The sequence below is a fragment of the Phyllobates terribilis genome, unplaced genomic scaffold (genome assembly GCF_046119375.1).
Source record: "Phyllobates terribilis strain yellow unplaced genomic scaffold, ASM4611937v1 Scaffold_7__3_contigs__length_470593459, whole genome shotgun sequence".
In the NCBI taxonomy this organism is placed as follows: Eukaryota; Metazoa; Chordata; class Amphibia; order Anura; family Dendrobatidae; genus Phyllobates; species Phyllobates terribilis.
The window spans coordinates 268507515-268531985 of NW_027362767.1; the positions used below are offsets into that span (position 1 = coordinate 268507515).

The 24471-nt window shown below is 51.7% G+C and overlaps 1 protein-coding gene across 3 annotated transcripts in view; it reads left to right on the forward strand.

Annotated features, from left to right (window-relative positions):
• Window positions 1–14639: 14639 nt before the first annotated feature.
• The window catches only part of FIBCD1 (fibrinogen C domain containing 1), a 91986-nt gene continuing 82154 nt past the window's right edge, over window positions 14640–24471 (forward strand). Inside the window, exons 1-2 of one of the 3 annotated variants that reach the window (XM_073640710.1) lie at window positions 14640–14787; window positions 19091–19168. In XM_073640710.1, coding sequence (XP_073496811.1) covers window positions 19097–19168 — 72 coding nt within the window. In that variant the 5' untranslated portion in view covers window positions 14640–14787; window positions 19091–19096. Of the gene's footprint in view, window positions 14788–17748; window positions 18327–18746; window positions 19006–19090; window positions 19169–24471 lie in introns of those variants that run through there. The other 2 variants (XM_073640711.1, XM_073640709.1) reach the window with 2 other exon arrangements.

Genomic DNA, 24471 nt, shown 5'->3' on the forward strand with positions numbered 1-24471 from the left:
GGTGTTTTTGCGCTACAGCTCTAGGTAGCGTTTTTTAGTGCCAGAAAAATATCCCTATCATTCCCTAGTTGATTCTATCTCTAAAGATATAGGTCTCGTTATTGTCGGACGCATGGACCTTACAATATTTCATATTTCGTTTCAGAGTCAGCGTGTCTGCAAATTTTCCTTTGAGGCTCGGGAAGCAGCCTCACGGTTACACGCAAATTAGTGCAAGCCTGTGTTTTAATTACCTCCTGCATCTTTCAGGGACAAGATGCTTGCATCCTAGCGAAGTTATAACACTCCTTGGCTGGCATTTGTTTGTGTAAGCTTTTTCTCAGGCGTGTGTTAATTGGGGCTTTTGAGCTGAGCAGAAGGGGAAGAATGGTCAATATCTGGGTCAGGGAAATATGGAAGAACATTTTCAATATTCCTCAATACTTCCCTGACAGCAACCAATTGGATCACTGCTATTACGTTTAACCTGCTCTGGATTAAAGAGCTGGAATCAGATTGGCTGCTAAAATGAAAAAAAGAAAGCAGAGGGGATGCCCCTAGCAACCAATCAATCTGGTAAACAATTTTTAATCTGTTTGGGTGCTAGGGGCAACAGCTCCATTTTGTTCTTGCTTATGAATGAGGCCTTTTTTTTCGGTGCCTCCATTACTTTCAGCAATAAATGAGATTTCTAGATCGTAGCAGCGCCCCTTTAGCACCACGTCCCTCCGTGCCCATTCCCTGCGCCTCAACTTGATTACTGCCTCCTGAGAATCATTAGATTCTGGGAGGTTTCAGGTGTTTTTGCCGGACTCAGGATTTTGGCAACTTTTCCTGGTTTTCTAGGTGAAGCGATCTTGCGTCGCTGAGTCACTGGCAGATTCGCTCATCTCTTCTGGGCGGACATTCTCTTATCTCGTGAGTCATTACGATTTCAGCTGAAAATTAAAAAAAAAGGAAAAAAAAAACAAGAAAAACAAATTTCCTGCAGCCAAATCCATTCTGAAGAAATGATTCTGGGACATGGTGGCGTCAGGAAGAAAATGCAATCCTTTAGGATAAAGGAGCCAGCGTGCGGCCTCCGCACAGGGGGATTGTGGAGGTCGTCTGATGAGACGCTGAACGCAGACACCCCCCGCCGTTACGTCCATGTCTGTAATCATGGGAAGTAAACACGGGGGACGCAAACACCTGGTACGGCGTGCGGAAGAAATAAATGATTGGTATGGAAGTAATGTAACGGCAAAGGGGCAATAACGTCATTTCGTTACCGCGTGCCAGTCTTAAAGGGGAAGAATTTTTCTCCGTTTTTCATTCGCAGAGTCATCTCGGTGCTTTGTATCAGATCTGTGGCGGCGCTGGGGGGTGGAAAGGCTGCGGGCATGTTCCTCACGTCGCTGGTACATTAATTTTGCCGTTAAATACCTAAATCAGTCCGGCGGCCATGTGTCGGCCTGAAAAGCGAGACGAGTTTCCATAGCGACGCAATGCTGTGATAGATAGCGAGCGGCAGGTATTAAGTGTGAACAGCCGCTCTGGAGGCTGAATGGCGCCGTTTATTATTCTATAATAACTTATTAAACTTCACATCTTGGTTCCATATGTCACACTGGGCCCCGGGGGGGAAAGTCATGGCAGATAACACTGGCTTAAAGGGGCACTCCAATTAAAAGTATAGTTGTTTCTAGGTGGTGGCGCAGCTCTGGGCGTTCACTGATTTCTGTCCATGATATACGGATATTACCAACCAATCACCGATGCCTGTGACACGTGCGTGCGGCTGCACACAGCACAGGCGCTGCATCTCCTGGGCCTCAGTAATATAATAATTTTTATTTTTATAGCGCCAACATATTCCGCAGCACTTTACAATTTTAGGGGGGACTTATACAGACAATATAGAATAAGCATTGTAATGCAGCGGCTTGCTGCATTGCCAAAATGTCAGAGGGGGTGTGTTATAGCTGACCACGTACCTCCCCTTCAGGTGACTGGTCACATGACTGTGACATCATCCTGTGCGCACAGAAGGATATATAAATCCTGGTGGTTTTTGAAACGGTGGAGAAGCCTGGTCCCTGTATCTGGGACACCATTAGCCTTGAAAGGCAAGAGGCCTGGTCCCTGTGTCTGGGACACCATTAGCCTGGAGAGGCAAGAGGCCTGGTCCCTGTGTCTGGGACACCATTAGTCTGGAGAGGCAATAGGCCTGGTCCCGGTGTCTGGGACACCATTAGCCTGGAGAGGCAAGAGGCCTGATCCCTGTGTCTGGGACACCATTGGCCCTGGAAGGCACGTGGCCTGGAGACGACGTCTGGTGAGGCTTAAACCACAGCTGTGGCAGAACAGAGCTGATAGAAGCAGCTAAGACCCGGCAAAGGTAAAAACGGTGCTTTATATGGACATTGATGTTGTTACCTTGCTGAAGTCTGTATCTGAAGCCAAGCAGGCATAGCTGCCACTGAAAAGGCTCTAGGATATTATATGTGTAACATTCCTGCTAGCCACTGAGATGGACTATGTTATAAGCAGTTTATGATGTGTAATAAACTGCTGGACTTCATATTACCGGAAAACGTTGCATGTGTGCCTTAATTGACCCGGTGAAGTGAGTGCCCCTCAACATGATCATTAGCGCTACCTTACACAGATCTCACATCGAAAGGATAAATAATACATGAACTGGTCGCCAGCCAGTATGTGTACAGTCCAGACCGAGGCTATTAAGTGCATGGATGGTAGATCCACTACAACCACTACTGCCAGGACTCCTCACCCAGCATCCACACCCGACACCCACAAATATCTCACTAAATGTACAACTTGTTTAATCCATGAAGGTTATCAGGAGAAGCGGTAAAATCCCCAACTAGTAGGGAGACCATAAACAGTGCGGAAAATAAGTATTTGATACACTGCTGATTTTGCAAGTTTTCCCACCTACAAAGAATGGAGAGGTCTGTAATTTTTATCGTAGGTACACTTCACCTGTGAGAGACAGAATCTAAAAATAACCAGGAAATCACATTGTATGATTCTTACATAATTAATTTGCATTTTATTGCATAAAATAAGTATTTGATACAATAGAAACACAGAACTTAATATTTGGTCCAGAAACCTTTGTTTGCAGTTACAGAGGTCAGACGTTTCCTGTAGTTCTTCACCAGGTTTGCACACACTGCAGCAGGGATTTTGACTCCTCCATACAGATCTTCTCCCGATCTTTCAGGTTACGGGTCTGTCGCTGGGCAGCATTGAGTTTCAGCTCCCTCCAAAGATTTTCTATTGGGTTCAGGTGTGGAGACTGGCTAGGCCACTCCAGGACCTTGAAATACTTCTTACGGAGCCACTCTTTAGTTGCCCTGGCTGTGGGTTTCGGGTCATTGTCATGCTGGAAGACCAAGCCATGACCCATCTTCAATGCTCTTGCTAAGGGAAGGAGGTTGTTGGCCATCTCGCAATACATGACCCCATCCATCCTCCCTTCAATACTGTGCAGTTGTCCTGTTCCCTTTGCAGAAAAGCACCTCCAAAGTATGTTTCCCCCACTATGCTTCACGGTTGGGATGGTGTTCTTGGGGTTGTACTCATCCTTCTTCTTCCTCCAAACACGATGAGTGGAGTTGATACCAAAAAGTTCTATTTTGGTCCCATCTGACCACATGACCTTCTCCCATGCCTCCTCTGGACCATCCAGATGGTTATTGGCGAACTACAAACGGGCCTGGACATGTGCTAGCGTGAGCAGGGGGACCTTGCGTGCCCTGCAGGATTTTAATCCATGATGGCTTAGTGTGTTACTAAAGGTAATGTTTGAGACTTTCGTCCCAGCTCTCTTCAGGTCATTGACCAGGTCCTCCTGTGTAGTTCTGGGCTGATTCCTGACCTTTCCTAGAATCATCCTTACCCCACGAAGTGAGATCTTGCATGGAGCCCCAGACCGAGGAAGATTGACAGTCATCTTGTGTTTCTTCCCTTTTCTAATAATTGAGCCAACGGTTTTGTCCCTGGTGTCCTTAGATAGCTCTTTGGTCTTGGCCATGGTGGAGAGGTTGGAGTGTGATTGAGTGTGTGGACAGGTGTCTTTTATACGGGTAACGAGTTCAAACAGGTGCAATTAATACAGGTAACGAGTGCAGAGTAGGAGGGCTTCTTAAAGAAAAACTAACAGGTCTGTGCCCATGTAGAACACAGAATGAGATAAGATACAGGGGCTCAGCAGACAGTATCACACAGTATAGATTAGATACAGCTCTGCAGACATTATCACACAGGATAGATTAGATACAGCTCAGCAGACAGCATCACACAGGATTAGATGTATGGCTCAGTAATAGGGTTAGATACAGTGGCCTGTGTAGGGCAGGATTAGATACAGCAAGCAATATCGCACAGGATTAGGTACAGAGGCAGACAGAGTGGCGCACGGTTGCAGTCTAGGCCTCATCTCTGCTACATCTGGTCGTTGTACTTGGTTTCTCTGTGGTTTCCTCTCTGGTCCGCTCCTCTGGCGGTGCGATGCTCTGCAGCAGATTACAAATGATGATGCTGGAGCTCAACGTTCCCGGGGGTCTTCCATAGACCTTTTCACTCGTCTACAACGATGTGCCCCCTCCCCGGTCTGACGCCCTCTCTCCACGATCCCACCGTCAGCAGCTGTCCACATGGCAGAACAGAAGGCGATGAGCTGTGCGCCCGCGTCCTGTGCCAACCGCTGCCCCGGAGCCCTGTGCCCCCCCCTCTGCCCTGTGTCCCCCCCAGTGCCCCGGCATCCTGTACCCCCCCCCCGCACTCTGTGCCCCTGCTGCCCTGTGTCCCCCCCCACTGCCCCGGCATCCTGTACCCCCCTCCCGCATTCTGTGCCCCCACTTCCTGTGTCACCCCCCCCCCCGGCATCCTGTACCACCCCCCCGCTGCCCAGGCTTCCTGTACCCCCCCCGGCGTTGTGTACCCCCACCCCCTGTGTTCCCCTGCTGCCCCGGCTTCCTGTGCCCCCCCCCCCATCCTGTAACCACGCGTTCTGTGCCCCCCTGGCATCCTGTACCCACGCGTTCTGTGCCCCCGCTTCCCCGGCATCCTGTACCCACGCGTCCTGTGCCCCCCCCCCCCATCCTGTGTTCCCCCGCTGCCCTGGCGTCCTGTACCCCCACGCCCTGTGTCCCCCCCCCTGTACCCCCGCGTCCTGTGTCGTCCCCCCCCCCCCTGTACCCTGTACCCCCGCGTCCTGTGTCGTCCCCCCCGGCGTCCTGTACCCTGTACCCCCGCGTCCTGTGTCCCCCCCCCCGGCGTCCTGTACCCTGTACCCCCGCGTCCTGTGTCCCCCCCCCCGCGTCCTGTACCCTGTACCCCCGCGTCCTGTGTCCCCCCCCCGGCGTCCTGTACCCTGTACCCCCGCGTCCTGTGTCCCCCCCCCCCCCGGCGTCCTGTACCCTGTACCCCCGCGTCCTGTGTCCCCCCCCCGCGTCCTGTACCCTGTACCCCCGCGTCCTGTGTCCCCCCCCCGGCGTCCTGTACCCTGTACCCCCGCGTCCTGTGTCCTCCCCCCCCCGGCGTCCTGTACCCTGTACCCCCGCATCCTGTGTCCCCCCCCCCCGCGTCCTGTACCCTGTACCCCCGCGTCCTGTGTCCCCCCCCCGGCGTCCTGTACCCTGTACCCCCGCGTCCTGTACCCTGTACCCCCGCGTCCTGTGTCCCCCCCGGCGTCCTGTACCCTGTACCCCCGCGTCCTGTGTCCCCCCCGGCGTCCTGTACCCTGTACCCCGCGTCCTGTGTCCCCCTCCCCCCCGCGTCCTGTACCCTCTACCCCCGCGTCCTGTGTCCCCCCCCCCCCGGCGTCCTGTACCCTGTACCCCCGCGTCCTGTGTCCCCCCCCCCCCGGCGTCCTGTACCCTGTACCCCCGCGTCCTGTGTCCCCCCCCCCGGCGTCCTGTACCCTGTACCCCCGCGTCCTGTGTCCCCCCCCCCCTGTACCCTGTACCCCCGCGTCCTGTGTCGTCCCCCCCGGCGTCCTGTACCCTGTACCCCCGCGTCCTGTGTCATCCCCCCCCCCCGGCGTCCTGTACCCCCGCGTCCTGTGTCCCCCCCCCCGGCGTCCTGTACCCTGTACCCCCGCGTCCTGTGTCCCCCCCCCTGTACCCCTGCGTCCTGTGTCCCCCCCCCGGCGTCCTGTACCCTGTACCCCCGCGTCCTGTGTCCCCCCCCCCCCTGTACCCCCGCGTCCTGTGTCGTCCCCCCCCGGCGTCCTGTACCCTGTACCCCCGCGTCCCCCCCCCCCTGTGTCCCCCCCCCGGCGTCCTGTACCCTGTACCCCCGCGTCCTGTGTCGTCCCCCCCCCCCGGCGTCCTGTACCCTGTACCCCCGCGTCCTGTGTCCCCTCCCCCGGCGTCCTGTACCCTGTACCCCCGCGTCCTGTGCCCCCCCCGGCGTCCTGTACCCTGTACCCCCGCGTCCTGTGTCCCCCCCCCCCCGGCGTCCTGTACCCTGTACCCCCGCGTCCTGTGTCCCCCCCCCCCGGCGTCCTGTACCCTGTACCCCCGCGTCCTGTGTCCCCCCCCCCCCGGCGTCCTGTACCCTGTACCCCCGCGTCCTGTGTCCCCCCCCCCCCCCGGCGTCCTGTACCCTGTACCCCCGCGTCCTGTGTTCCCCCCCCCCCCCTGTACCCCCGCGTCCTGTGTCCCCCCCCCCCCCCGGCGTCCTGTACCCTGTACCCCCGCGTCCTGTACCCTGTACCCCCGCGTCCTGTGTCCCCCCCCCCGGCGTCCTGTACCCTGTACCCCCGCGTTCTGTGCCCCCCGCTGCCCCGACGTCCTGTGCTCCGTCCCTCCTCCGCTCGCCAGGCTCAGTGGCCTCCATTAGCGCGGCGGTGTACGAGCACATGACGGGCTGCGCTGCCTCTTAGTCGCACATCAGCCGCGGCTCTCGGCGATGGACGGGATCCAGCTGTTCCGTCTGCGTTTAACCCTGACGCCGGTGACTGCGCGGAGATAAGCAGAGCGCTGAGATTAAAGACGTGTCGGTGCCGGCGCACAGCGGTGATAATACACCGGCGCTGATACCGCAGATGGGGGCGGGAATTGTCGGGGGTGGAGACTTCTGAAAAGACGATCGGAGCATCAGTGAATTCTCTTCATCCGCCGCCAGTCACCAGTCACCGTGCAGTGAGGCGGCTGGAGCCAAGATCCCTCCGGGATGAGGGGAGCAGGATGATCGGGGGCGGCGGTGCTGTCTCCCCAGCGGGATGATGGGGGGGGTGGCAGGAGGATGGTTTCCTGATGAGTAGGGACAGGGCGGAGGTGAGATGATGGGGATTCTACTCCTATCTATTGCTCCTACGCTCCTACATGAGGTGGCATCATCTTAGCGCCTCTCTTTCTAGGCCGACCTGTTCATCCCAAGCTTCCTGGTTCAGGAACAGAGTGTCAGAACGTCAGTAAAGGCTGACGGGGACTAAGATAAAACAATAGGAGCAAACCTTGTCATCTGCTATGAAAACGTAAACGCCATTCAGTGTGATAAATAATGAGTAACGGCAGACAAAGAAAATTCACGTTTGCACACACCGCTCCTTAAGGAGTCACCGAGGAAAAGATAAAAACTACAGACAGCCAGAGGCTGCAGGAGTGAGTGCGCCGTCACATCGGGGGCGAGCCGTCACATCGAGGATAGCCGTCACATCGAGGATAGCCGTCACATCAGTAGCGCGCCGTCACATCGAGGATAGCCGTCAGATCAGGAGAGCGCCGTCACACCAGGGGTAGCCGTCACATCGGGGGCGCGCCGTCACATCGGGGGCGAGCCATCACATCGAGGATAGCCGTCACATCGAGGATAGCCGTCACATCAGTAGCGCGCCGTCACATCGAGGATAGCCGTCACATCGGGAGCGCGCCGTCACATCAAGGATAGCCATCACATCAGGAGCGCGCCGTCACATCAGGGACAGCCGTCACATCGGGGGCGCACCGTCACATCGAGGATAGCCGTCACATCGGGGGCGCGCCATCACATTGGGGGCGTGCCATCACATCGGGAGCGCACCGTCACATCGAGGATAGCCGTCACATCGGGAGCGCACCGTCACATCGAGGATAGCCGTCACATCGGGAGCGCACCGTCACATCGAGGATAGCCGTCACATCGGGAGCGCACCGTCACATCGAGGATAGCCGTCACATCGGGAGCGCACCGTCACATCGAGGATAGCCGTCACATCGGGAGCGCGCCATCACATCAGGGGTAGCCGTCACATCGGGGGCGCGCCGTCACATCGGGGGTAGCCATCACATCAGGGGTGTCCGTCACATCGGGGGCAGCCATCACATCGGCAGCGCGCTGTCACATAGGGGGCAGCCGTCACATCGGGGGCAGTCGTCAACGGTCACTGCCCTCCTGTAAAACCTGGCGGAAACAACGAGAACCTGGAAAGGTGGCGCAATGGCGGGAGCAGTGTCAGGCTGGCAGCCAAGGGCCCATCAGTGACATCAGCCCGGCCCACTGCTCAGCTACATGTAATTGTGACATTATCCTCAGTCACAGCTTTCTATAGCAATAACCTGGGCAGATTGTTGAATAAACGAGATGTCGCCATTTTACATAGTGAATCAGGTGTACAGTGCTAAGTACTGCTCATATAAGATGTGGCGGCCACTCCTGCACAGGGGCCCACCGGGGGATTCTCCTGCTCTCCTGTGGGCCAGTCCGAGCCTGAGCAGGGTGTTATAGTATCATGAACGCACATTAAAAAATGTAACTGGTACAATACTTTAAAAAATAAGTAGTGCCACCATATTAAGAACCAGACCCCTGAATGGCATGTTAGTCCAGTTATCCCTACTCATCCTGAGCCTTCTGGTTCATGAACGAGTAAGACAGACACCCTGAGGGGATCAGTAGTAGGGATGAGGTGGGATGGCTGTAGATATGGTGGGCACATTTTAACGCTGCGTTCACACGAGTTTTTGGAGCGGATTTTTGCTGTGTCATAAACAGCAAAGTGGATGGGATTTCTATAGCTCTCCTGCCCACTGGGCTTCTTTTTAACTCGGCATAAACTGACCTGCGGTGCGGGTATCAAATCCACAGCATGGCAGTTTCTCTTGCGGGTCGCTGAGTTTTCTGTGTGGATTTCCCATAGACTTACATTAGGGGCGGTAATTCCACAGGTAAAGGATGCACATGAGTTTAGTGCGGTTCTGTGGCAGAAACTCATCAAAAACACATGTAATCTGCACCTAAGTATGTCAATAAAGTTTTGTCAAAGCCAAATACCAGGAAGTGTCAAAAACAAAGCAGCTTTATGTAAAGCATGACAAGCTAACAAGACCAAAAATGCAGCTATCAAAAATGCAATAAAAACGCACCAAAAGCTAATTGTGTGAACACAGCCTAATGGAGGACATTTTTATTAGTCATCTGTTTTTCTTCCACGCACCTGGAGTGCATGGATGCCGCGTCATCTGATGATAGCGCCTGGATGCTGCGCCATGGTGAGCACCACATAGGAAGCGGTGAAGACAACTAAACCTGGGGGAAAAAATCTCAAAACACACCAGATATTTTTTTCATCTCTGCCATCTTGAAATGTCAGCTCAGCGCGGCGTGGCATCAGCAGCTATTTACTGGCGGGGGCGCCATTCTTGATGTGATTGCAGCACAGTGCGAGCGGATTCTCCAGATGAAGATTGCAGCCGCCGGATGTCTCATGAGTCAGCTTTTTTTTCTGCTCAGTAATTTACATGGAGTTGCAGTATGGCGCAGTGAGGGGCAGCGAGGGTCGCACGGCCGTCGCTCAGTTAACTCACTTATCTTTTCATCTGATCAGCGGGAGCTTTGTGCGTTATCTAGATAATGCGGCCTGACCTCTAACTGTCGCAGCACCACTGCCTGCCCCGGTTGTCCTCATGCTGCACGTCACCCCAGAGAGTGGCTGTTAGCGGTTTCGTAGGGATGATCTCCAGGGATTAGCGGGTGGCCTTTACCGAAAATATTCATTGTCTGCGCACTGGACAGTATTAGGTACAGGCCCGGGGCAGTTACCGAGGAGTTCCTCTGATGGCAGGTCACAGACACATCACTGAGACTTGTAGCGGTTGCGTTTCGTCGCAACTTCGAGGACAGTGATTAGATGTAATGCATTGCCTGTGTGCGATGACGAATGGTGGGAAAAACAACTCATTGCACATTTTAGTTGCAGGTCTCGCATGGCTTTGCAAACACAGACGTCAATGGCAGTCGCAGGTGACAAGTCTGTGCCACCTCGTAACTGAAGCATTCAATATCCTGAAGGATCTGTCAACAGCAGCGTAACCAGGGAAAATGGAGAAGCAACGGCAAGAAACGTGCGCAGAAGTGATTTATCGCTGAATATTCCTGCTCTTCCCCAGGTCATTTTAGTGATTCCGCCTCCCTTATCAAATTAACAGAAAAAAAAGTGGGAAACCCACTGGAGGCGAATAACAGCTACAGCACAATGTGACGTTAGATAATGAGCCCCCTGTGTGAGGACAGAGCTGCCACGCTCTAAGTGCTTTATTTCCTCATATCGGAGCTCTGCTTGCTGACAGTGAATGGAACATACCTATCTACATCCTAATACTGAATACTTCTCCCAGCAGTGGATGGTGTAGACTGGAACAAACACTCAGCTGTGAGAAGTATGAGGTCCGGCAGGGGAGGATATGGACAGAAGAGACCCCTCAGCAAGATCAGTCTGATAGCTCATGCACAATTCCACTGGTTGTGGAGGTGGTAGTGGCCCCTCACCTCTTGGGCCCCAGTGCGGCTGTGCCAATAGTATGTCCGTGCCTGAGGTCTGACATCAACACTGGACACAGAATGGCGATGACCATCACCCCAAAGGTATAATGGGAGTCATACATTGTGTGACAGGGAGATTCGGCTACACACAATATATCACTCCCATCATCTCTGACCCCAGGAGCTCACAATCTAATCTATCACACAATGTATCACTACTTCCATCATCTCTGACCCCAGGAGCTCACAATCTAATCTATCACACAATGTAACACTACTCCCATCATCTCTGACCCCAGGAGCTCACAATCTAATCTATCACACAATGTATCACTACTTCCATCATCTCTGACCCCAGGAGCTCACAATCTAATCTATCACACAATGTATCACTACTCCCATCATCCCTGACTCCAGGAGCTCACAATCTAATCTATCACACAATGTATCACTACTCCCATCATCTCTGACCCCAGGAGCAACCAATCAGCGCTCAGCTATCATTTCACAAGAGCAGTTTATGAAATGAAAGCTGAGCTCTGATTGGTTGCTACAGGTAACCAACACATAGACGTGAGGCGGATAGTGTGTGAGACAAGCCTGTGATCTCCTGGGTCAGGACACGTCCGGCCGTCATGGCGGCACCAGGGGCGGATACAGACAGGAGAGGGCCCCTCTGCAATATATGGGCCCTGTGCAGTCTGATAGCTCATGGTAATGTCCAGTTCCACCAGCTCTGGAGGTGGTAGTAGCCCCCTTCTCTCTTGGGACTCTGTGCGGCTGCCCATGGCGGCACCTCCTCAGCCAGGTGCAGCTCCTTAGCTGGGTGTACCTCCTCAGCCGGGTGCAGCTCCTCAGCCGGGTGCACCTCCTCAGCCGAGTGCACCTCCTCAGCCGGGTGCACCTCCTCAGCGGGGTGCAGATCCTCAGCCGGGTGCACCTCCTCAGCCAGGTGCAGCTCACACTTCAAGAAACTGCAGCTTCTCCTCACAACTGATTACACAAATATTTGCCTGGTTTACACCGGAGAGCTCTGCGCCCTCTCCACTACACAGCGCGGGCATCTGTCTAATCCAGTCCCACGGGCACAACATGGCGTACCTGGGGCACTGCGGCCTAATGGGGGTGCCACGAGCAAGACATGAGAGGAGCAGAATGTACAGATCAATGCAACAAAGCCAAACCGCTACATGGGACTGCAGGAGAGCCCCGCTACATGATCTGTACACGTGTGTTACACAGGACTGCCGGTGACATAAACTACTTTATCTATACTCAGAGTTATCAGTGTGTTATCTGTGGTGTTACATAGGACTGCAGGTGACATTTACTACACTATCTGTACTCAAAGAGGAATCACTGTGTTATCTGTTGTGTTACATAGGACTGCACAAGACAACTACTATATTATCTGTACTCACATAGTTATCACTGTTATCTGTGGTGTTACATGGGACTGCAGGTGACATCTACCTCATTATCTGTACTCAGAGAGTTATCACTGCGTTATCTGTAGTTTTACTTAGGACTGCAGGTAACATCTACATTATCTGTACTGCGATATACAGTGGGTACGGAAAGTATTCAGACCCCTTTAAATGTTTCACTCTTTGTTTCATTGCAGCCATTTGGTAAATTCTAAAAAGTTCATTTTTTTCTCATTAAAGTACACTCTGCACCCCATCTTGACTGAAAAAAACAGAAATGTTGAAATTTTTGCAAATTTCTTAAAAAAGAAAAACTAAAATATCACATGGTCATAAGTATTCAGACCCTTTGCTCAGACACTCATTTTAAGTCACATGCTGTCCATTTCCTTGTGATCCTCATTGAGATGGTTCTACTCCTTCATTGGAGACCGGCTGTGTTTAATTAAACTGATAGGACTTGATTTGGAAAGGCACACACCTGTCTATATAAGACCTCACAGCTCACAGTGCATGTCAGACCTAATGAGAATCATGAGCTCAAAGGAACTGACCAAGGAGCTCAGAGACAGAACTGTGGCAAGGCACAGATCTGGCCAAGGTTCCAAAGGAATTTCTGCATTACTCAAGGTTCCTAAGAGCACAGTGGCCTCCATAATCCTTAAATGGAAGAAGTTTGGGACCACCAGAAGTCTTCCTAGACCTAGCCATCTAGTCAAACTGAGCAATTGTGGGAGAAGAGCCTTGGTGAGAGAGGTAAAGAAGAACCCAAAGATCACTGTGGCTCAACTCCAGAGATGCAGTAGGGAGATGGGAGAAAGTTCCACAAAGTCAACTATCACTGCAGCCCTCCACCAGTCGGGCTTTTATGGCAGAGTGGCCCGACGGAAGCCTCTCCTCAGTGCAAGATATATGAAAGCCCGCTTAGAGTTTGCTCAAAAACACATGAAGGACTCCCAGACTATGAGAAATAAGATTCTCTGGTCTGATGAGACGAAGATAGAACTTTTTGGTGATAATTCTAAGCGGTATGTGTGGAGAAAACCAGGCACTGCTCATCACCTGCCCAATACAATCTCAACAGTGAAACATGGTGGTTGCAGCATCATGCTGTGGGGGTGTTTCTCAGCTGCAGGGACAGGACGACTGGTTGCAATTGAAGGAAACATGAATGCGGTCAATTACAGAGATATCCTGGATGAAAACCTCTTCCAGAGTGCTCTGGACCTCAGACTTGGCCGAAGGTTCACCTTCCAACAAGACAATGACCCTAAGCCCACAGCTAAAATAACAAAGGAGTGGCTTCAGAACAACTCTGTGACCATTCTTGACTGGCCCAGCCAGAGACCTGACCTAAACCCAATTGAGCATCTCTGGAGAGACCTGAAAATGGCTGTCCACCAACGTTCACCATCCAACCTGATGGAACTGGAGAGGATCTACAAGGAAGAATGGCCGAGGATCCCCAAATCCAGGTGTGAAAAACTTGTTACATCATTCCCAAGAAGACTCATGGCTGTACTAGCGCAAAAGGGGCTTCTACTCAATACTGAGCAAAGGGTCTGAATACTTATGACCATGGGATATTTCAAGTTTTCTTTTTTAATAAATTTGCAGAAGTGTCTACATTTCTGTTTTTTTTCAGTCAAGATGTGATGCAGAGTGTACATTAATGAGAAAAAAAATGAACTTTTTAGAATTTACCAAATGGCTGCAATGAAACAAGGAGTGAAAAATTTAAAGGGGTCTGAATACTTTCCGTACCCACTATATGTGGTGTTACATAGCACTGCGAGTGACAGCTGCTACATTAACTATTCTCAGTTATCACTGTGTTTTCTGTGGTGTTACATAGGACTGCAGATGACAGCTACATTATCTGTACTCAGAGTTATCACTGGGTTATCTGTGGTGTTACATAGGACTGCTTGTAACATCTACTACTACATTACTTCAATTCTGAGAGTTATCAGTTTGTTATCTGTGGTGTTACATAGGACTGCAGATGACAGCTACTACATTATCTGTACATTATCAGACTTAGCACTGTGTTATGTGTATTGTACATTACAGTGCATTGCTTACACAGGACTGCAGCTAGCAGATCTTACATTACTTACATAGGACTATTTACATGGGCCTGTGCGTACCATACATTACTCTGCATTACTCGCATAGGACTGCTGATAACATATTCCATTATACTATATTGCTTGTAAAGGACTGCTGGTGGCATATATTACACTACTTACATAGGACTGAAGGTTCAACAAAATGACATTACCCGACATTGCTTGCATGGGCCTGCTGGTAACATTTACGACATTACTTACATAGGACTGAGAGTAATATAATATATGGTACCCAATGTTACTGACATAGGACTGCTGCTACCCTATAGCTCATTCCTTACATGGGACTGCACATTGTGCAGTCAGCGCTCAGCTGGTGAGGAGTTAATGGCACAGCCGGCTCTGCTGCCTCTGGTGTCGCTGTCATTGGCAGAGTGCTCGGTACTGCCCCCAGCCGGTGTGAGCCGCACGCACTGTGAGCGGAGCCGGGGCTGGGACAGAGGAGGCTGCGCTGATGGAGGACGCATCTCCCGTGTGCTGGACGCGCTGAGGTGAGTCCTGCGCCCGCTGCTCCCGCATTGTGCCCGCACCGGCCGGGACCGGGCTCCTTGCAGCCGCAGACTGGGGGTCGTGCCAGCTGCTTCCTTCGGGAACAGGATCAGCGGGGGCTGCGGAGCCGGCGGGAGCCCCCGCTCTGTGTATCCCCGGGATCCCCCCGGTGCCCTCCTGCACTTCCAGCTCCCCTGAACGCCGGTCTCTCTGGATTTCTCCTGTTCTTGTTCCTGCTCATAAAATTCCTCAGAGAAGCAGAGATTGCAGAATAAAGAGCTGAGGCTGCAGGGATTACTGTAAAGTTCAGCCATACAGGAGCGGGGACAGGGGATCAGGAGAGGGGTGAGGGGGGACCGAGAGAGGGGTGACAGGGGGACCAAGAGAAGGGTGACATTGGGACCGAGAGAGGGATGACAGGGGATCATGAGAGGGATGACAGGGGATCATGAGAGGGGTGACGGGGCCATGAGAGGGGTGACGGGATCAGGAGAGGGATGACAGGGGACCATGAGAGGGGTGACAGGGGATCAGGAGAGGGGTGACAGGGGACCATGAGAATGGTGACTGTGGGATCAGGAGAGGGGTGAGGGGAGACCGAGAGAAGGGTGACAGGGGGACCAAGAGAAGGGTGACAGTGGGACCGAGAGAGGGATGACAGGGGATCATGAGAGGGGTGACAGGGGGCCATGAGAGGGGTGACGGGATCAGAAGAGGGATGACAGGGGACCATGAGAGGGGTGACAGGGGATCAGGAGAGGGGTGACAGGGGATCAGGAGAGGGGTGACAGGGGACCATGAGAAGGGTGACAGTGGGATCAGGAGAGGGGTAACAGGGGGGCCAAGAGAAGGGTGACAGGGGACCATGAGAGGGGTGACAGGGGGACCATGAGAGGGTTGACAGGGGTTCAGGAGAGGGTTGACAGGGGACCATGAGAGGGTTGACAGGGGATCAGGAGAGGGGTGACGGGATCACGAGAGGGGTGACAGGGGATCAGGAGAGGGGTGACAGGGGGGGCCAAGAGAAGGGTGACAGGGGATCAGGAGAGGGGTGACAGCGGGGCCAAGAGAGGGGTGACAGGGGATCAGGAGAGGGGTGACAGGGGGACCATGAGAGGGGTGACAGGGGATCATGAGAGGGGTGACAGGGGGACCGAGAGAGGGGTGACAGGGTATCAGGAGAGGGGTGACAGGGGAACTGAGAGAGGGGTGACAGGGGATCGGGTGACGGGGGGCCAAGAGAGGGGTGACAGGGGATCAGGAGAGGGGTGACAGGGGGACCGAGAGAGGGGTGACAGGGGGACTGAGAGAGGTGTGACAGGGGATCAGGAGAGGGGTGACAGGTGACCATGAGAGGGGGACCGAGAGTGGGGTGACAGGGGGACCGAGAGAGTGGTGACAGGGGGACCATGAGAGGTGACGGGATCAGGAGAGGGGTGACAGGGGGACCGAGAGAGTGGTGACAGGGGGACCATGAGAGGGGTGACAGGGGATCAGGAGTGGGGTGACGGGGACAATGAGAGGGGTGGCAGGGGGACCAAGAGAGGGGTGACAGAGGGACTGAGAGAAGGGTGACAGGGGATCAGCAGAAGGGTGACCGGGAGACCAAGAGAGGATTTGAAGGGGGACCAAGAAAGGAGAGTGGCAGGGGGACCAAGAGAGGGGACAGAGGGACCAAGAGAAGGATTGCTAGGGGATCAAGAGAGGGGACAGGGGGACAAAGAGAAGGATGGCAGGGAGACCAAGAGAAGGGTGACGGGGACCTAGAGAGGGAACAAGGGAACCAAGAGAGAGGAGACAGGGGAACCAAGAGAGGGGTGACATGGGGATCAGGAGAGAGGGGTGACGGGGACCAAGAGATGGGTGACAGAGGGATCAGGAGAGGGGTGACAAAGAGTCCAAGAAAGGGGTGACAGGGAGACCAGCAAAGGGTTGGCAGGGGGACCAAGCGTGGGGTGGTAGGGAGATGAAGAGAAGGGATCAGGAGAGAAGGATGACAGGGGAACCACAGAGGGGACACGGGAATCAGGATAGAGGGGTAACGGGGACCAAGAGTCAGGTGGCAAGGGGATCAGGAGAGGGTTAATAGGATGAGGAGAGTGGTGACAGAGGGATCAGGAGAGGGGTGACAGGAGATCAGGAGGGAGGAGTGACAGAGACCAAGAGAGGGGTGACGAGGGGACCAACAGAGGGGCAGGGTGATCAGGTGAGAGGGGTAACGGGGACCAAGAGATGGGTGACAGGAGGATCAGGAGAGGGGTGACAAAGGGATAAAGAAAGGGGTGACAGGGAGACCAACAGAGGGGTGAGTGGGGAAACAGGAGAGAAGGCGACAAGGGGACCAAAATAGGGGTAATAGGAGACCAAGACAGGCAGGGGGATCAGGAAAAAGGGTTGACAGATGAACCAAGAGAGAGGTGACAAGTGAACCAAGAGTGAGATGACTAGAGGATCTGGAAAGGTGATGAGGAGAGGGGTGACTGGGGGACCAAGAGAGGGATGAGAAGGGGATTAGAAGAGGATGACGGGGAACAGGAGAGGGGTGACAGGGGGAAAATGGAAGAGGCAATTGGGTGATTAATAGAGGATTGTCAGGGGGATTAATAGAATGGTGATCAGGGGATCAAGAAAAGGGTGACAGGGGGATCAACATAAGAGTGACAGGAGGACCAGGACAGTGCACAGGGGATGAGGAGAAGGGTGATGGTGACCAAGTGAGGGATGAGGTGGACCAAAAGAGGGGTGACGGGGAACAGGAGAGGAATCAAAGGGTGAACAGGAGAGGAATGACAGGGCGATCAGGGGATTGGTGGCAAAAGGATTAATTGAGGGTTGAAAGGGGGATCAATAAATAGTAGACTGGTGTTCCACAAGAGTAGTGACAGGGAGCTCTAAAGAGGGATCAATAGAAGGGTGACATGTAGATTGGGAGGAGGGGTGACGGATAGAGGGGTGATGGGGGGATCAGGAAGGTGGGGACGGGATCAGAAGAAGGGTGACAGGTGAATCAATTAAGGATTCTCAGGATTAATAGAGGGGTGACAGGGAGATCAAAGGATGGTTTACGGAGATCAAGAAAGGGGTGACGGGGGGATTTTAGAGATTGGTGACAGGGCGATCAGGCAGAGGGAAGATTGAGATTAAGAGAGGGATGACGGAGATCAGGGAGAGTTGTGATGGGGATTGGGAGAAGGTTGACGGTCATGGGGGAGAGGGGTAATGGTGTTTAAGAGCGGGATGACAGGATCAGGGAAAGGGATGACAAGGGAATCGAGAGGAGAAACAGGGTTTAGTGAGAGGTATAACAGAGGGATCAGGGAAAAGGTGTCGAGGGATCATTAAGAGGGTTGACCAAAACAATGATGACAGGGGGATCAATGAGAGGGACACTGACAGAAGAATCATCTCAGGGAAGAAATCAGCGGTCTTACACCGCTTCCTCTCAGCTGAAGGCTCCCAGCAGCTGCAGGACCTGATCCAGCCCTAACAAGGGGCACAACAGGGTTATAGAGGCTTGTACGGAGGAACGTGAGAAATCCGGGTGAAATTATCTACGTCTAAATCTAATCTAACATATATGTATCCATCTCATATCTATCTATCTATCTATCTATCTATCTATCTATCTATCTATCTATCTATCTATCTATCTATCTATCTATCTCATGTGTCTCCTTCATTCTTTCCGTGTCTTGTCATTCTGTATTTTTCATGCTATCCTCATTCTTACACTCCATCACTGGCTGTGTATATCCGGCGCATTATTATATATCATGTACCACCAGAGAATATACATATATAACAGGTTGGATATCTACATGTAGAGATGGGGTGATACACACCGTATATACGTGTAGTCAGTGGGTGCGGGCGCAGTGTGTGATCACTGGTGGTGCCCGCTGTCTGGTGACGCTTCACTCATTTCTATTGATTGCGAGATGTCAAGTGCCAGAGAAGTGATAGCGTGCTACCCAGAGACTGAAGTGCGGGGAAGACCTGGCTGCAGATGTAGCAGAGCTGACGCTTTTTCCTCTCATGCGTGCAACAACCTCAGCTCCACTGTGCCTGCGGTGCCTGCTCTGTGAGATGAGGCTTCTAGGCTATATGAATTACGGGGCATCTGACATACAGAGCTCTACTACATCTGTGGGACTGTCACTCATTGATCTGTATGTAGCAGAGCTGTGGCTCTGCCGCTGTCCCAGGTTCTGAATCTTATGGTATTGTCTGTAATGCTTTGGTTTTAAGAGCAGATGATGGGTGTAGTTGTGCAATCGTTAACGCCAGCTATTTACATTCTAACAGCCGACCATGGGAAGTGACCGGTGGAAAAATATCGGGGGAACCTCGCAAATGGAGGACACGGTTCAGGAGAAGTCCCAGGTAAGAGCATTCTAATGTGCGTCCTCTGACTACAAGCTTAATGTCACTATTTACAGATGTAGCAAAGCTGAAGTTAATGCAGCGATTACTCATGATATGTTATCTTTGGCGTTACATAGGACTGCAGGTAACATCTATTACATTATCTGTACTCGAGAATTATCAGTGTGTTATCTGTGGTGTTACATAGGACTGCAGGTGACATCTACTACATTATCTGTACTCGAGAATTATCAGTGTGTTATCTGTGGTGTTACATAGGACTGCAGGTGACATCTACTATATTATCTGTACTCAGAGAGTCATCAGTGTGTTATCTGTGGTGTTACATAGGACTTCAGGTAACATCTACTACATTATCTGTACTCGAGAGTTATCAGTGTGTTATCTGTGGTGTTACATAGGACTTCAGGTAACATCTACTACATTATCTGTACTCAGAGAGTCATCAGTGTGTTATCTGTGGTGTTACATAGGACTGCGGGTAACATATACTATATTATCTGTACTCAGAGAGTTATCACTGTGTCATTTGTGTTATTACGTAAGACTGCACGTACCATGTACTACATTATTACACTACATCTATAACATTATCTGTATTCAGAGAATTATCACTGTTATCTGTGGTGTTACATAGGACTGCAGGTGACATCTACTACATTATCTGTACTCAGAGCGTTATCACTGTGTTATCTGTGGTGTTACACAGGACTGCTGGGTACATATACTACATTATCTGTACTCCAAGTTATCACTGTGTTATCTGTGGTGTTACATAGAACTGCAGGTAACGTCCACTACATTATCTGCACTCAGAGTTATCACTGTGTTATTTGTGGTGTTACATAGGACTGCCGGTGACAACTACTACATTATCTGTACTCAGAGATTTATCACTGTGTTATCTGTGGTGTTACATAGGACTGCAGGTGACATGTACTATATCATCTGAACTTAGAGCGTTATCACTGTTGTTATTGGTGGTGTTACATAGGACTGCAGGTGACATCTGCCATACTACCTTCTCTCAGAAATGACAGCGCCAGCTCTGCTCCATCAGTATATGACATGCTGAGGTGCAGATCAGTGCTGTGGTAAGTGAAGGGTTAACCGCGGTCTCGCTGGATGACTGACAGACGACGTGTTTGTACAGACCTGTTAATACTCAGAAAGTAAAGGACAGGGAGAATATAGGGCCATTTCCTCAGAGATCTCATTACTTGGCTTCTTTACTTCAAGGTATTTGAACCCCATTTTTTACGTCTGTCTCTTAAAGGGGACAAGACCTTCTGAGTGTTTCCGCTGTTACGTTTCTTCTTGTTTTCTACCATATGTAAATGTCTTGAGGCCACACCCCCTCTAGTGATGTCACCGAACACAAAATTTCACCATCTAGATCAAAGTCATACAAAGTTCAATAAGACCCCCACCGTCTGTGCCCCTGATTACAGCCGGAGCCAGACCGTAATTAAATCTGATAATGTTATTTCATTAAGATAGAAAACCACATAGAGCTCGGTGCGCAGCCACTGATATCCGACCTTAGGGTGATCTAGAAATATCCGCCACTTCCTCGTGATATAGTATTCATAAACTTCAATAATACAATGAATTCTTGGAAAAAACGTGAGCAGCGCCTGCAATCAAAGGACATGGCAGAAGCTCTATGTAAGGAGTCTAGGTACTAAGACCAGGGATCTCTGTGCAAGGAGTCCAAGTACTAAGACCAGGGACTCCAGGTACTAAGACCAGGGAGATCTGTGCAGGGATTCCGAGTACTAAGATCAGGGAGTCCAGGTACTAAGACCAGGGAGATCTGTGCAGAGAGTCCAGGTACTAAGACCAGGGAGATCTGTGCAGAGAGTCCAGGTACTAAGACCAGGGAGATCTGTGCAGGGACTCCAGGTACTAAGATCAGGGAGTCCATGTACTAAGACCAGAGAGATCTGTGCAGGGAGTTCAAGTACTAAGACCAGGGAGTCCAGGTACTAAGACCAGGGAGATCTGTGCAGAGAGTCCAGGTACTAAGACCAGGGAGATCTGTGCAGAGAGTCCAGGTACTAAGACCAGGGAGATCTGTGCAGAGAGTCCAGGTACTAAGACCAGGGAGATCTGTGCAGGGACTCCAGGTACTAAGATCAGGGAGTCCATGTACTAAGACCAGAGAGATCTGTGCAGGGAGTTCAAGTACTAAGACCAGGGAGTCCAGGTACCAAGACCAGGGAGATCTGTGCAGGGAGTCCAGGTACTAAGACCAGGGAGATCTGTGCAGGGATTCAAAGTACTAAGACCAGAGAGATCTGTGCAGGAAGTTCAAGTACTAAGACCAGGGAGTCCAGGTACTAAGACCAGGGAGCTCTGTGCAGGGAGTGTGGGTACTAGGACCAGGGAGATCTGTGCATGGAGTGCAGGTACTAGGACCACAGAGATCTTTGCAGGTAGTGCAGGTACTAGAACCAGGAAGCTCTGTGCAGGGAGTGAGGGTACTTGGACCAGGGAGGTCTGTACATGGAGTGCAGGTATTAGAACCACAGAGATCTTTGCAGGGAGTGCAGATACTAGAACTGGGGAACTCTGTGCAGGGAGTGAGGGTACTTGGACCAGGGAGGTCTGTACATGGAGTGCAGGTATTAGAACCACAGAGATCTTTGCAGGGAGTGCAGATACTAGAACTGGGGAACTCTGTGCAGGGAGTGAGGGTACTTGGACCAGGGAGGTCTGTGCATGGAGTGCAGGTATTAGAACCACAGAGATCTTTGCAGGGAGTGCAGATACTAGAACTGGGGAACTCTGTGCAGGGAGTGAGGGTACTTGGACCAGGGAGATTTGCGCAGGGAGTGCAGGTACTAGGATCAAGGAGCTCTGTGCAGATAGTCCGGGTAGTAGGATCAGGGGGCTCTGAGCATTTTTGTAATCACTTCTTTATGGCTTCGCTGTATAGGAGTTTTCCTTTTGAAGCATAATATGCAGAGGATTTTCGCAGTTTGAGCGGTGGGGATGAGCCGAGCATTGATCTACTGCTGAGGTCAATCCTTTTTCCGATAGCAGGTTGTGTGGACAAGTCAGAGGAGTGATGTGGACTGTCTGGGCCTCATGACTGATCATCGGCTGTTGGGATCTGCAGTGTAGGCGATTGCTGCAGGTACCATTGGAGGGTGCTGTATTATATGGGGCAGATTCTACAGGTAACATCTGCGGGCACAGTAGTATTGCAGATGCGCAAGTAACATCAGGGGGCGCTGTATTAAATGGGGCGGATGCTGCAGGTAACATTGGGGGCACAGTATTATATGGAGCAGATGCTGCAGGTAACATCGGGGGCACAGTATTATATGGAGCGGATGCTGCAGGTAACATCGGGGGCACAGTATTATATGGAGCGGATGCTGCAGGTAAAATCGGGGGCACTATTTTAAATAGACTGGATGCTGCAAATAACATAAGGAGGCACTCTATTATATATGGTGAATGCTGCAGGTAACATGGGGGGGCACTGTATTATATGGGGCGGATGCTGCAGGTAACATCGGGGGCACAGTATTATATGGAGCGGATGCTGCAGGTAACATTAGGGGCACTATATTACATAGGCCGGATGCTGCAAATAACATCAGGGAACACTCTACTATATATGATGGATGCTGCAGGTAACATCGGGGGGCACTGTATTATTGCAGATGCTGCAAGTAACATCAGTGGGCACTGTATTATTTGGGGTGGATGCTGCAAATAACATCAGGGGACACTATTATATGGGGTGGATGCTGCAGGTAACATTGGGGGCACAGTATTATGTGGGGCGGATGCTGCAGGTAACATCAGAGGGGCACTGTATTATTGCAGATGCTGCAGGTAACATTGGGGTGGGGCGTTGTATTATATGGGGTGGATGCTGGAGGTAACATTAACATTGTTATTCACTGTATTATGTTTGGCGGATGCTGCAAATAACATCGGGGGGGAGGGGGTCGCTGTATTATACGGGGCGGATGCTGCATTTAACATTAACATTGGGTACGCTGTCTTATATGAAGCGGAAGCTGCAGGTATCATCGGGGGCGTGGTATTACATGAGCCGGATGCTACAAGTAACATCGGGTGATGGTGTATTATATGGGGCAGATGGTGCAAGTAACATCGAGGGATGCTGTATTATATGAGGTAGATGCTGCAGGTAACATTGGGGGCGCTATATTATATGGGGCAGATGGTGCAAGTATCATTGGGGGACACTATTATGTGGGGTGGATGCTGCAGGTAACATCGGGGGGGCATTGTATTCTGTGGGGCGGATGCTGCACATAACATCAGGGGGCACTATTATACGGAGCGGATGCTGAAAATAACATTGAGGGACTCTACTATATGGGGCAGATGCTGCAGGTAACATCGGGAGCACTGTATTATGTGGGGTGGATGCTGCAAGTAACATCGGGTAGCTCTATATTATGCGGGGCGGATGCTGCAAATAGTATCAGGGGGCACTATTATATGGAGCGGATGCTGAAAATAACATTGGGGGACGCTCTACTATATGGGGCAAATGCTGCAGGTAACATCGGGCGGCACTGTATTATGTGGGGTCGATGCTGCAAGTAACATCAGGGGCACTGTATTCCATGGGGCAGATGCTGCAAATAACATTGGGGGTGCTGTATTATATAAGGCAGATTTTGCAGGTAATATCGGGGGCACTGTATTATATGGAGTGGATGCTGGAAGTAACATCGGGGGCACAGTATTATGTGGGACGGATGCTGCAAATAACATCAGGGACGCTGTATTATATGGGGTGGATGTTGCGGGTATAACATTGGGGGCGCTGTATTACATGGGCTGGATGCTGCAGGTAACATTGAGGGCGCTGTATTACATGGGCTGGATGCTGCAGGTAACATCGGGGGACTCTGCAGAAACATGTCCCCCGGCAGCCATGTTTGGGGCGTCACCTGGTGTCATCACTGCTCCATACCTTGGTTCCGGCAGTGTCATTGACTTATGTTACTGAGAACAGAACATGGGAGTGATAACGACGCCGCAACCTTAATCATGTTCAAATCTTCTTCTGCCATCTTCACTTGAATCCTCTCCTGAAATTAGGGACTGACAGTCATGGGCAGAAATTTATAGGGTTAGTTACTGTCAGTGGGTGTCATAACATGGGGGCAGTCATGAAAATTAATGCTTTCTCCTCCCAAGGTGCTCACACCCTTATTTTTTACTTATCAGAACCTCTGTCTTCTAAAGTCCGGTGACTGCGTCGTCTCCCCCTCCCCCGCCGCCGTCCCGTGTTCCTCCTA